The 13,272-nt window shown below is 32.3% G+C and overlaps 1 protein-coding gene across 2 annotated transcripts in view; it reads left to right on the top strand.

Moving 5' to 3' along the window:
- Positions 1 to 13,272, top strand: part of SYCP1 (synaptonemal complex protein 1) — a 169,399-nt gene that overhangs the window by 97,640 nt on the left and 58,487 nt on the right. For both annotated transcript variants that reach the window (XM_036867739.1, XM_036867746.1), the window contains exons 20-22: positions 642 to 723; positions 6,561 to 6,623; positions 6,800 to 6,862. In XM_036867739.1, the coding sequence (XP_036723634.1) occupies positions 642 to 723; positions 6,561 to 6,623; positions 6,800 to 6,862 (208 nt within the window). The remainder of the gene's footprint in view (positions 1 to 641; positions 724 to 6,560; positions 6,624 to 6,799; positions 6,863 to 13,272) is intronic.

The following is a 13,272-nucleotide window of genomic DNA, read 5'->3' on the forward strand; positions in this document are numbered from 1 at the left end:
ATCCTTCTGAGACAAAATACCATTGTTTTCATATTCAGACAGATTTTAAATTGAAAAAAATTTGAAAGGATAATACATGCATGTGGTGTAAAAATCAAAAGGACAAAGGGACATGGGGAAAGAAAACTGTTTTGCTTGGCTTTTGTCTTCCCAATACCCAGTTTCCCTCCCCAGAGGTATCATGGTTTCTTGTGTATGTTTCCAGAGATACTCTGTACGTATATAAGGATACAAGTATATGCAAATATCTCAGTCATGTAGTTCTTCTTTAAAATCACTGGTATGTATGTCCCTAATTTATCTGTACAACATTATGACTATGTCTTAGAATGATGACTAATTTATGACTAAGAAAACAGTAAAGTGAAATCTTGACTTAAATAAGAAATAAGTTTTCCTATCTAGGAGTTTCTTTTTTTATGGAAAAATGGCTATAAAGATCTAAGTAATTTCAAAATAAATGTATAAATTAATTTAAATGTAGAAGTGTGCTTATTGACATTAATGCATGAAAAATTATCAAACAAAATGAAAATATAAACCAACAAAAAATTAAATAGTCAACCATTTTAGAAATTCCAGAAAGGGAATAAAATGAAAATATAGATTTTATTACAATGTCACTCTTCCATTTCTTTAAGGAATGAACTGGAATCTGTGAAAGAAGAACTAAAACAGAAAGGAGATGAAGTTAAATGTAAATTGGACAAGAGTGAAGAAAATGTATGTTGTATTTAATAAAAGGTTCTATCACAAAATTTTAAATCATAAAAGCAATACATGTCAAAAAAAAGTATACTATTGTATAAATAATTAGTGGGCCAAGGGCTGTTGTAGGCTATTGACCTTAAAAATATGGGCCACGTTGGGTTATTTTGCTTATGTGGTTTATATCTAGAAGAAACAGTGGCATGATTCTAAATTTCTTTAAATAGTGAGCATTTATAAATGTTGATTTATATTTTAGGCTAAATAAAAGGCTCATGCTTTATTAATATGAAATATACTGATAAATTGATTAGTAAATTTGTGTTGTGCATTGGTGGAAATGATTTCAAAGAGTTGGGATAGGAAGAAGGCTTTTAGGGAAGATTATCACAAAAGTGGAAGAGTATAAAGTATGTGATGTGATTATAGTATATAATGTACATAGAGGGAGAAAAGGGTGCCAGAATAGATTGTGCTGATCAACCTAGATTGTGAAAGCCTTGACTGTGTTTTTTCATTCATTCCACAAATATTATTGACTACCTACGATGTGCCAGGCACTGTTCTGGGTGCTAAGTTTGGTTTTAATTTGTTTTGGTGGACAATAGTGATCTAATTAAGTTTTTTTATTAGACAAGTAACATTTTTAATTTTTAAGAATGGAATAGGGAAAGGTGAAAGGCACTGGAATAAGTTGGAAGGCTATAAAAAATAGTCTTGAAAGCTCTGAAAAAAATCTTAGAGAGGACTCTGGCCTAGTTTAACTCACTTATACCTGAGCCATTCATTGCAATTAGGGGATAGAGTAATCTGTCTAAGCCTGAGCTGCATTGCCATCCTTGGAGACATATCAGTCTCCATCAAGCTTTATGAACTAAGCAGGATTACTGTGAAATTTACACTGAAAGAGTCTTTGCAGGGAAGGATGCTGGCCAGACCAAAACATAGGTCTTCTATGTAATTGCTGTTGGAGCCCATGGAAAGGGCATCTATCTAAACTTGAGTCAGGACAAGCTTCCTGGAAGAAGCAACATTCATTTTGAAACCTCTGATTAATAGGAATTAGTGGAAGGCAGAGGTGTGGGCACAAGTATATCAGGGAGAAGAAGAGTATTCCAAATTACAAACACACACACACACACACACACACACACACATTGTATATGAAGTATGAGAGAGCCCATCATATTTAAGCAACTAGACAAAGTTTATCTTGGCTGAAAGGTGGAGTTTAAGATAGTGGTGAGAGTGGAGAGAGGAGGGAAAGATGAGAGATGAGGAGATGAGAGTGGACAGATGAAGATGGGGAAAAATGAGGGTGGGGAAAAATGAGGGTAGATCATTTAAGGCCACATAGCTATATTTAGGAGTTTGAGGTTATTAAAGAGTTTTCACCTGAGAAGTGTCATAATTTTATTTATACGTTGGAGAGTTTTAAGACTATTGGAATAGTCTGAGGCTGAGATGAACTATATTTTTAAGGGCTTGCAATGAGCCAGGAACATTCTAGATTATGTGTGTTATCTTAAACTGGAAGTCATTTTTGTCCTCATTTTATGAATTAGGAAGTCGGGCCTTCAAAGGGTAAAAACTTGAAAAGCTACCTGACTAAGAAGTGGTAGAGCTGCCTCTCTAACATTCTTTAGACTATATCACATTTTTTTCTCAAAAAGCTATTTTTTCTTTCAGTTTCATATTTATTAGTTAAATTCAACCCGAAAAAATGAATTTAATCTCCTAAAGACTTGGTATGTAATTCACTACTTTAAAATTTGTATCAGAGGCTGCTTCAAAACACTAATTTTAAAAGTTGGTGTAGGGAAGAACATGAATTTGATGTTTAATGTAAAATAAAAATCTTCCACTAAGAACTTAAATTTATTTTACCAAAGTAGAAAATATTAATGATGAGTTAAGGAAAAAAAAACGAAATGCAAGACAAATTGATAGCATGTTTCAGCTTTCCATGGTTGGATTTCAGTTTACCTACTGAAACAGTTTCCTGGAAAGAATTCAAACTGCAAATATTTCTTGGATATTTTGCCTGACATTGAAATTCATTACACTCTTCTTTTATCCCAATCCACTACGTTAGTTCAGACATTTATTATTTCATATGTAGTTTATCTGAGCCTTTGTTTTCTCATCTCTAAAGTGGGGATAATAATACCTACTTTTCTATATCATTGGATTGTTACAAAGTTCAGTTTAACAAATGTTTGTGAAAGACATATTTAACAGATTATAAACATTTATATATAGTTTTAAAAAATTCAGTATAAACTGGGAAAGCTAATAAAATATTGTAAAGTGATACTACGCTAAGATAAGAATAATGAACATTGACATATAGACACAAAAAGAATTTCTTTTTTAAAAAAGGTTACTGAACTAAACTGGGAGAGCTGATAACTGTTTTTGTAGAAATATAAGACTAAGCTTTATAATTCCATGTCTAAAAGATACTCAGAAAATAGAAATTCTGTTAACATTTTTTAAAAATCTGATGTCAAATAATGTTTTTTAGGCTCGAAGCATTGAATGTGAAGTCGTGAAAAAAGATAAACAAATGAAGATATTAGAAAACAAGGTATTATCAAATGTGAAAAATATTTAGGAATAGAGACTTTGTAACAAAATATGTATGGCTAGATTCTTTAGGGCCAACCTTTACATTGTCCTGTACAAAGAAATCTCAATTCCACTTTGAAGGCTTTCAGGAATAGTATAGGATTTTTTTTTTAACATCTTTATTGGAGTATAATTGCTTTACAATGGTGTGTTAGTTTCTGCTTTACAACAAAGTGAATCAGCTATACATATACATATATCCCCATATCTCCTCCCTCTTGTGTCTCCCTCCCACCCTCCCTATCCCACCCCTCTAGGTGGTCACAAAGCACTGAGCTGATTGCCCTGTGCTATGCGGCTGCTTCCTACTAGCTATCTATTTTACATTTGGTAGTATATATAAGTTCATGCCACTCTCTCACTTTGTCCCAGCTTACCCTTCCCCCTCCCAGAGGAATAGTATAGGATTTTTACTGCAGATTTCTTTGAAGAGGCTCTGGCATTAGTAGTTTTTGCATAATGCTTCAAAGAGCAAAACTTCATTAAACTGCTCTTTAGCTATCTCTTCCCTTTCCCCAAATTTCATTCTCTCATCAGCTGCATTTGTTGTGGATATCTTTAGAGAGGCAAGATGCTTTTAAAAATCATTCTTAGATATCTCTCCAATTCTTATAATCAAGGGAGCTGCAGAAAAATTTCTGCTTTCTTTATGTGAAATGTTTTTACTGCCTGGCTGGCAATACCAATTCACTTTTCCCTTCTCTGCCCTTCACCACACACTTGTCTTAAACTTGACCTTCTGTATAGTGAGTCAGTGAGTAGTCCCTTGGAAAGCATAGTTCACTTTCTGAAACTCTGACCTCTAATAATTAACACTATTTTCTTCTACCTAGAATTCTGGTGAATAAAATTCTTTGATTTTTTGTACATGGATTATTTGACTTAAAAATAACTGTAATAGTTTAAAATGTTTTCAAGAATTTCTGGGTATTCCATCAAATATATTAATTAGTCCTAAATTTGGATATTATTTAAATTTAAAAGGATTGAAAACTTAAGTTACTTTAATTTTCATTAGTTTATTCAGAAATAAGGGACAGTGAGATGGGCCAGTCAAAATGACAAAGTTGTTAGATCTGATGTCATTATCCTTTTAGTAAAATATACATATTTTTTTGAACTGTCATAATTACAGTTATAAAGATGGTTTTTATAATATGTAGTAATGTCAGTTATAAAGATAGTTTTTTAAGAAAAGCTGAGTAGCAGAAAAATATGATCAATATTAACTCTCAAGGGAATAAGTTTTGATGGTCTGAAGAACGGAGAAATACATAAAACATGTGCTTTTTTGGGCAAAGTTAATAATCTGGTGATACTTCAAACTGATATTTTAAAAATTTGTTCAGCATTCATGTGGTAAGGCCAAGAAGTAACCTATTTTCCTGTCTATTGAGTTTTAAATTTTAATTACATTTTTCATTACTGAAGTTTTAATTAGTTCTTTTTAAAATCTGCTCAATTGTCTTTTATGGTCTCTCATTTCTTTTTCATAGTTTCAAGTCTTTAATTTTAAAAAATATTTAATATATTTTAATATGATATTCTTTGTCTGATAATATCAATATCTGAAGTCTTTTTCAGGTCTGATTTTGCTCTTTGTTCTTTCTGCTGACTTTTTATTCTTTGAGCCTTATCTATGTTTTTTGATTCCTTGGTTTTTTATCTGTGGTAGTTCTTTGAGGCTTGTGTTGAAATTGGTATCCTCCCAGAAAGATTTTCTTGGGGACACTACTAACGAGGAGCCCATTTTAAAGTAAATTCTCCAACTGAAGGTTTTTGAGATATAGAGATAGCATGAATCTAGCTATAAATGACCGCCCCGCTCCCCTCCCCAATATAAGGCCACTTCATGGCTACAAATTTTCAGGACAGTTTTCATACCATTCACTCAGTGCCAAGATCAAGACAGACAGGTTTCCTTACTGTACCCTTCTGTGTGGCAGATTTATTTCTTGTTTATGCTTTCACTGAGTAGGTAGTCCTTTGGGTTTGTGACTCTGTACAGGGTTCTCTTATTGGATTCTCTACCTTTAGTGAGCCCTGAGTTTTATCTCCTATCTCTTTTACCCTAGGTAGGTTCAGCAGATACCCGTAGGCCAAATGCTGGCTTTGATGCTAGCCCCAAACCTACTGTTACTACACTTTAAAGCTGTAATTTCAAGTAGGCAGATTCCTTATGTTTTAGACATTTACTTTTAAATTATTTTTATCGGGAAAGTTGTTCAGAGTATCTAGGTGATTTTTCTGTCAAAAATGGAAGTCTTTGATTTTTTTAATAAATAAAAATTATATACACAGATAGTTTCACCTAATATGTTTATACCTGCCAATTGGCATGATAATCAATAAAATGTTTCTCACTTTTCTATGGCTTTTCTTCTTCAGTTTCCTTTTGAGTTTTCTGAAATAGACCATTGAGGGGGATGGTGCACATTAAAACTTAGATAAATCACTTGTAAACCTCAGTATCATACCTTATTCCATTTCAGAATAGTTGCTGACTATGACTACATATGACTGTTTCAAGAAAAATATTTAACACAGCATTTTGTGCTAATGGTGGATATTAAAATTTTTTTCCGTTGGATTTTCTTTCTACTTTGATGGAAATTAGAACAGCTTATATATCTGTGATGTTTTAGGACCCTTTAGAAATCTGTGCTGCTTTTATGGTACTCCATATATTTCTTGGGCTAGTACCTCTTAATCCAATTCTACATGTGTAGTCAGGTGAAATAGTCCCTCCAAAGTGAGATGATATTACAAAAAATGATTTAGATGGTATTTCTGTTAAGAGGAATTAGAATGTATTTAGGAGGAGATAGAGTATTATAAGTAAAAGAGATCTCATAAATGATAAATGGGGAATAATGAATAAGAAAAGAAGACAAATTATAGTTATCCTCTGGCTGGCTTTCCAAAATCCCAAGTGATTATATAATTCAGCCCTCTGTATGGGATTGAGTAAAAGTACTTTTCCTTAAAGTAATTGAAGTCATGTGTTCTTTAAGTAGATTAAGACATTTTAAGAATTTCAAATTTGTGCTGAGGTAATCTATTGAAATTTGTACTTGTTCACATAATTTTTGACATTAATGGAATTATTTAACGACATGATTTTTGAAGTGATCTCTATGCTAATATTTTTGTTAGTTTGAAATTATTTATTTTGACTGGAATATTGAATAAAATATTTTAAATTTCTCTTGATTTTTTAGTGTAACAATTTAAGGAAACAAGTTGAAAATAAAAGTAAGTTTATTGAAGAACTCCAGCAGGAGGTATGTACTGATTCTCAAAATAAAACTATTAAAAAAAAAAATCTATGTTTTCACTACAGTTTTAGAGAATAATGCTTTCGTTTCTTTACTTTAGTAATTTTAGTCTAAGTCAGCGACAGTGCAAGTTTGAATTACTTTGATATTAAACATAATTCTTTATTTTTAACTTTTAACAGAATAAGGCCTTAAAAAAAAAAAGTACAGCAGAAAGCAAGCAACTGAATGTTTATGAGATAAAGGTATTTGGAATCCTTATTTTTGTTTTAAAAATACTAGCACATAGATGAGAATTTAGGAATTTTAAGCCCTTTATTTATATTGTAGCAATTATTTTTAATCATTATCTTTTGAGATTGTGGGGATCAATCCTTTTAATTGTAGTAGAGTGCACATCTTTGGTTTATCTATGTTAAAATCATCTAAGCAGCTTAGAATATATGTACGTGTGTGTATATATATGTCTTCATATTCCTTACCCATACATTGAAAATTGAGCTTGAGTAGATTTGGGGTGGAGCCTTGGAATTGTTAGTCTGGATAAAAAAGTCAAAGCCACACTATATGCTCCCTGCAAGAGACACACTTTATTTAATATAAAGATAAAAGGAAGTTGAAGTAAAAATATGGAAAAAGATATATCATATACCATACAAACAGTAAGCATAGAAAAGCTGGAATGACAATATTTATAACACATAAAATAGATTGAAATACAAGGAGTATTATCAGAGATCCTAAGGAGCATTTGATAATGATAAAGGTATCAGTTCATCAGGAAGATATAACAGTCATGAATGTATTTGTTCTTAATAGCAGAGCTTCAATATACATGAAGCAAAAACTTAAAAACTAAAATGAGAAATAGATAATTTCATTATTGTATTTGTGGGTTGTAATAGCCCTCTTTCAGCAATTGATGCAACTAGAAGAAAATTGGTAAGAATATACAAAATTTGAACAACATTATTAACTACCTTGACTTAATTGACATTTGTAGAACATTATAGCTACAACTGTAAATTCTTTTGAAGTGCACTTAGGTTGTTTACCAAGATAGACCATATGCTGGGCCATACATTTAAAAATATTAAAGTCTTAGAGAGTATATTCTCTCACTACAACAGAATTCAATTACAAATAAGTAACCATAGGATATCTGGAAAAGCCTAAATATTTGGAAATTAAGCATTATACTAGTAAATAACTCATGGGCCAAAGAAGAAATCACAAGGAAAATTAGAAATTATTTTAAACTGAATGATCATAAAAATACAATATGCCAAAATTTGTGGGATGCAACTAAAGCAGTTCTTGTAGGGAAATTTATAAATAATGTTTATTTTAGAAAAGGAGAAATAACCTAGGTTTTCATCCAGATACTGAAAGGAGGTGAGCAAATGAAACCCATAGAAAGTAGACTAAAGGAAATAATAAAAATGAAAAGAGAGATCAAAGAAATAAGAGAGACAAAGACAAAAATTAATGAAATCAGAAGTTGATTCTTTGAAAGTATTAATAAGATAGATAAGCCCCTAGCAGGGTTGATTACAAAAGGAGAGAGAGTAAAATTCACTGAAGGCAGGAATAAAATAGGACATTACCATATAGATACTGTAAATATTAAAAGGATAACAAAGGAATGTCATGGACAATATTATATCAATAAATTTGAAACTTAGATGAAATGGGCAAATTTCTTTTTTAAAAAATTTAATTAAATTTAACTTTTTTATACAGCAGGTTCTTATTAGTTATCGATTTTATACATATTAGTGTATATATGTATCTCCCAATTCTTCCCACCGCCACCACCACCCCCACCCCCGCTTTTCCCCCTTGCTGTCCATACGTTTGTTCTCTACATCTGTGTCTCTGTTTCAGCCTTGCAAACCAGTTCATCTGTATCATTTTTTCTAGATTCCACATATATGCATTAATATGTGATATTTGTTTTTCTCTTTCTGACTTACTTCACTCTGTATGACAGTCTTTAGGTCCATCCACATCTTTGCAAATGACCCAATTTCGTTCCTTTTTATGGCCGAGTAATATTCCATTGTATATATGGGCAAATTTCTTGGAAAACCTAACTTCCTAAAAACTTACACAAGATGAAACAGTACATCTGAAGAGCCATATATCTGGGAAATTGAATTTGTCATCAAAAATCTCCTAGAGAAGAGATATACCATGTTCTTGGATTGGAAGAATCAATATTGTGAAAATGACTATGCTACCCAAAGCAATCTACAGATTCAGTGCAATCCCTATCAAACTACCAATGGCATTTTTCACAGAACTAGAAGAAAAAAATCTTAAAATTTTTATGGAGACACAAAAGACCCTGAATAACCAAAGCAATCTTGAGAAAGAAAAATGGAGCTGGAGGAATCAGACTCCCTGACTTCAGACTATACTACAAAGCTACAGTAATCAAGACAATATAGTACTGGCACAAAAACAGAAATATAGATCAATGGAACAGGATAGAAATCCCAGAGATAAACCCATGCACCTATGGTCAACTAATCTATGACAAAGGAGGCAAGGATATACAATGGAGAAAAGACAGTCTCTTCAATAAGTGGTGCTGGGAAAGCTGGACAGCTACATGTAAAAGAATGAAATGAGAACACTCCCTAACACCATACACAAAAATAAACTCAAAATGGATTAAAGACCTAAATGTAAGACCGGACACTATAAAACTCTTAGAGGAAAACATAGGCAGAACACTCTATGACATAAATACAGCAAGATCTTTTCTGACCCACCTCCTAGAGTAATGGAAATAAAAACAAAAATAAACAAATGGGACCTAATGAAACTTAAAAGCTTTTGCACAGCAAAGGAAACTATAAACAAGACAAAGAGACAGCCCTCAGAATGGGAGAAAATATTTGCAAACGAATCAACAGACAAAGGATTAATCTCCAAAATATATAAAGAGTTCATGCAGCTCAATATCAAAAAAACAAACAACCCAATCAAAAAATGGGCAGAAGCTCTAAATAGACATTTCTCCAAAGAAGACATACAGATGGCCAAAAGCACATGAAAAGATGCTCAACATCACTAATTATTAGAGAAATGCAAATCAAACCTACCATGAGGTATCACCTCACACCAGTCAGAATGGCCATCATCAAAAAAATCTACAAACAAATGCTGGAGAAGGTGTGGAGAAAAGGGAACCCTCTTACGCTGTTGGTTGGAATGTAAATTGATACAGCCACTATGGAGAACAGTATGGAAGTTCCTAAAAAAACTAAAAAGAGAATTACCATATGACCCAGCAATCCCACTACTGGGCATATACCCAGAGAAAACCATAATTCAGAAAGACACATGCACCCCAGTGTTCATTGCAGCACTATTTACAATAGCCAGGTCATGGAAGCAACCTAAATGCCCATTGACAGACGACTGGATAAAGAAGATGTGGTATATATATACAATGGAATATTACTTATCCATAAAAAGGAACGAAATTGGGTCATTTGTAGAGATGTGGTTGGACCTAAAGACTGTCATACAGAGTGAAGCAAGTCAGAAAGAGAAAAACAAATATCATATATTAATGCATATTTGTGGAATCCAGAAAAATGGTACAGATGAACCGGTTTGCAGGGCAGAAATAGAGACACAGATGTAGAGAACAAACGTATGGACACCAAGGGGGGAAGTGTGGGGGGGTGGTGTGGTGGGACAAATTGAGAGATTGTGATTGACATGTATACACCAGTATGTATAAAATAGATAACTAATAACCTGCTGTATAAAAAAAATTAAATAAAATTCAAAAAAATCTCCTAGAGAAAATCCTGATCTGGAAGTTCTCAGGTGAATTCTAACACACACTTCAGGAAGAAATAATGCCAGTGTTCTACAAATTCTTTCAAAAAATAGAAGAGGGGAAACAATTCTCAACTAGTTTTTTGATACAAAATCCTGATAAAGATATTACAAGAAAAAAAAATTACAGACCAGTTTCCTTTATAGAGACATAAAACCCTTAACAAAATATGGGTAAATATAATCTAGCAATATATTAAAACTATATTACATTGAATAAGTGGGGGTTTTAGAAATGTAAGTTTGGTTTAAAATTTGAAACTATCAGTGTAATTTACTGTATCAAGTGATTAAATAGAAAAATATAATCAGCTCAATGATTGCAGAAAAACATTTGACAAAATTCAGCACTCATTCTTGATAAAAAATTTTCAACAAAACTGGGCATAAAAGGAGACTTTATCAGTCTAATACAGAATACCTACAAAATACCTAGAGCTAGCATCATACTTAATGATGAAAGACTGAATACTTTCTCTTTAATATCAAGAACAGTGTCTGCTCTTATTACCCCATTCAACATTGTATTGGAGGTTCTAGCTAGTACATTAAGGCAAGCAAAAGGAATAAAGTTATATAGATTGTAAAACAATATGTAAAACTGTTTCTTCTTAAGCGATGTGATGGTCTACACTGAAAATTCTAAGGTTTCTACAAAGTCACTAGTGTACTAGTGACTTAAGCTAAGTGAACTAGCACTATTCATAAAAATATAATAAATTAGACTTCATCAAAATCTGAAAGATCTGCATATCAAAATGCATCATTAAGAAAATAGGCAAAGTACAAAGAAGGTGAAAATACTGACAAAAATATTTGTTTGACAAATAACATATATCCAGAATATATAAAGAACTCTTAAAACTCAACACTAAAAGACAAATATTCCAATTCAAAATTGGCAAAAGACAACTACAAACAACCTGGATTGGAAATGGGCAAAGGACTTGAATAAATATTTCTCCACAGAAGATGTATAAATGGTATATAGGTACATGAAAAGATCTTCAACATCACTAATCATTAAGAAAATGCAAATCAAAACCACAATGAGATGCCACCTCACATCCATTAGGATGGGTACTATTAAAAAAAAACATAACAAATGTTTGTGAAATTGTAGAGAAACTGGAATCCTTGTACACTGTTGGTGGGATGTCAAATGGTGCCATTGCTATGGAAAGCAGTCTGGTGGTTACTCAAAAATTAAAAATTGAATTAACATATGATCTGGTAATTCCACCTCTGTGTATATACCTAAAGAATTGAAAGTAAGGTCTGAAAGAAATATGTATACACCCGTGTTTTTAGCAGCATTATTCACAATAGCTGAAAGGTAGAAGCAACTCAACGTTCATTGACTAATGAGTAGACAATATGTGATATATACATACAATGAAATTTTACCCAGCCTTAAGAAAGAAGGAAATTCTGATATATGCTACAGCATGAATAAACCTTGGGGACATAAGCTAAATGAAAGAAGCCAGTCACAAAAAGACAAATATTATTCTACTTATGTGAGGTGCCTAGAGTTGTCAAATTTATGGGCTAGAGAGTGATGGTTGCCAGGGGCTGTGGGAGGGGGGTAGTGGGGAATTATTTAATGGGTATAGAGTTTCAGTTTTATGAGATAAAGAGTTCTGGGGATTGGTTGCATAACCATGTGAATGAACTGTATGGTTTAAAAAGGTTAAGATGGTAAATTTTATGTTATGGGTATTTTACCATAATAAAAATTAAAAAGTGGGCAAAAGACTTGAATAGACACTTCACAAAGGAAATATACTAATGACTGATTAGCTCATGAAGAAATATTTAACACTATTAGTTACAGAAATAAAAATAAAATCACAATGGGATATCACTACACCCCTAAGCAGGACTAGCCACATAATATGTAAGGCTCAGTGCAAAATGAAAAGGTGGGGCACCTAGTTCAAATATTCTTAAAAAATTCAAAATAGGCTGGAAACTAATCAGAGAGCATTGTATGACTACACAGGTCTCACACCTATGAAAGTGGGCCCTACCTACAAGAATGGTTGAAATTTTATTGATTCATCTGTTGATGGACATTTAGGTTGCTTCTATATCTTGACTATTGTAAATAATGCTACAAGGAACATAGGGGTACATATATATTTCGAATTAGTGTTTTTGTTTTCCTTAGAAAAACACCCAGAAATGGAATTGCTGCATCATAGGGTAGTGTTCTTTTTTAATTTTCTGAGGAACTTCCATACTGTTTTCCACAGTGGCTGTACCAATTTATATTTCTACTGACAGTGCATGAGGGTTCCCTTTTCTCCACATCCTCATCAATGCTTGTTATTTGTTGTCTTTGAGGATAGTCATTCTGACAGGTGTGAGGTAATATCTCATTGTGGTTTAAAAAATTTTTATTGGAGTATAGTTGATTAACAATGTGTTAGTTTCATGTGTACAGCAAAGTGAGTCAGAAATATATGTATATATAGCGTACTGTATTGTGTATATATATATATATATACACACATATATATATATATATATATATATATATATATATATATATATATATATATATATATATATAATGGTTGTACCAATTTACATTTTACCAATTTACATTCCAAACAACAGTATAGGAGGGTTCCCTTTTCTCCACACCCTCTTCAGCATTTGTTTATTGTTTGTAGATTTTTTTGAGGATGGCCATTCTGACAGGTGTGAGGTGATACCTCATGGTAGTTTTGATTTGCATTTCTCTAGTAATAAGTGATGTTGAGCATCTTTTCATGTGCTTTTGGCC

The sequence above is a fragment of the Balaenoptera musculus genome, chromosome 1, assembly GCF_009873245.2.
Source record: "Balaenoptera musculus isolate JJ_BM4_2016_0621 chromosome 1, mBalMus1.pri.v3, whole genome shotgun sequence".
NCBI classification, from domain to species: domain Eukaryota; kingdom Metazoa; phylum Chordata; class Mammalia; order Artiodactyla; family Balaenopteridae; genus Balaenoptera; species Balaenoptera musculus.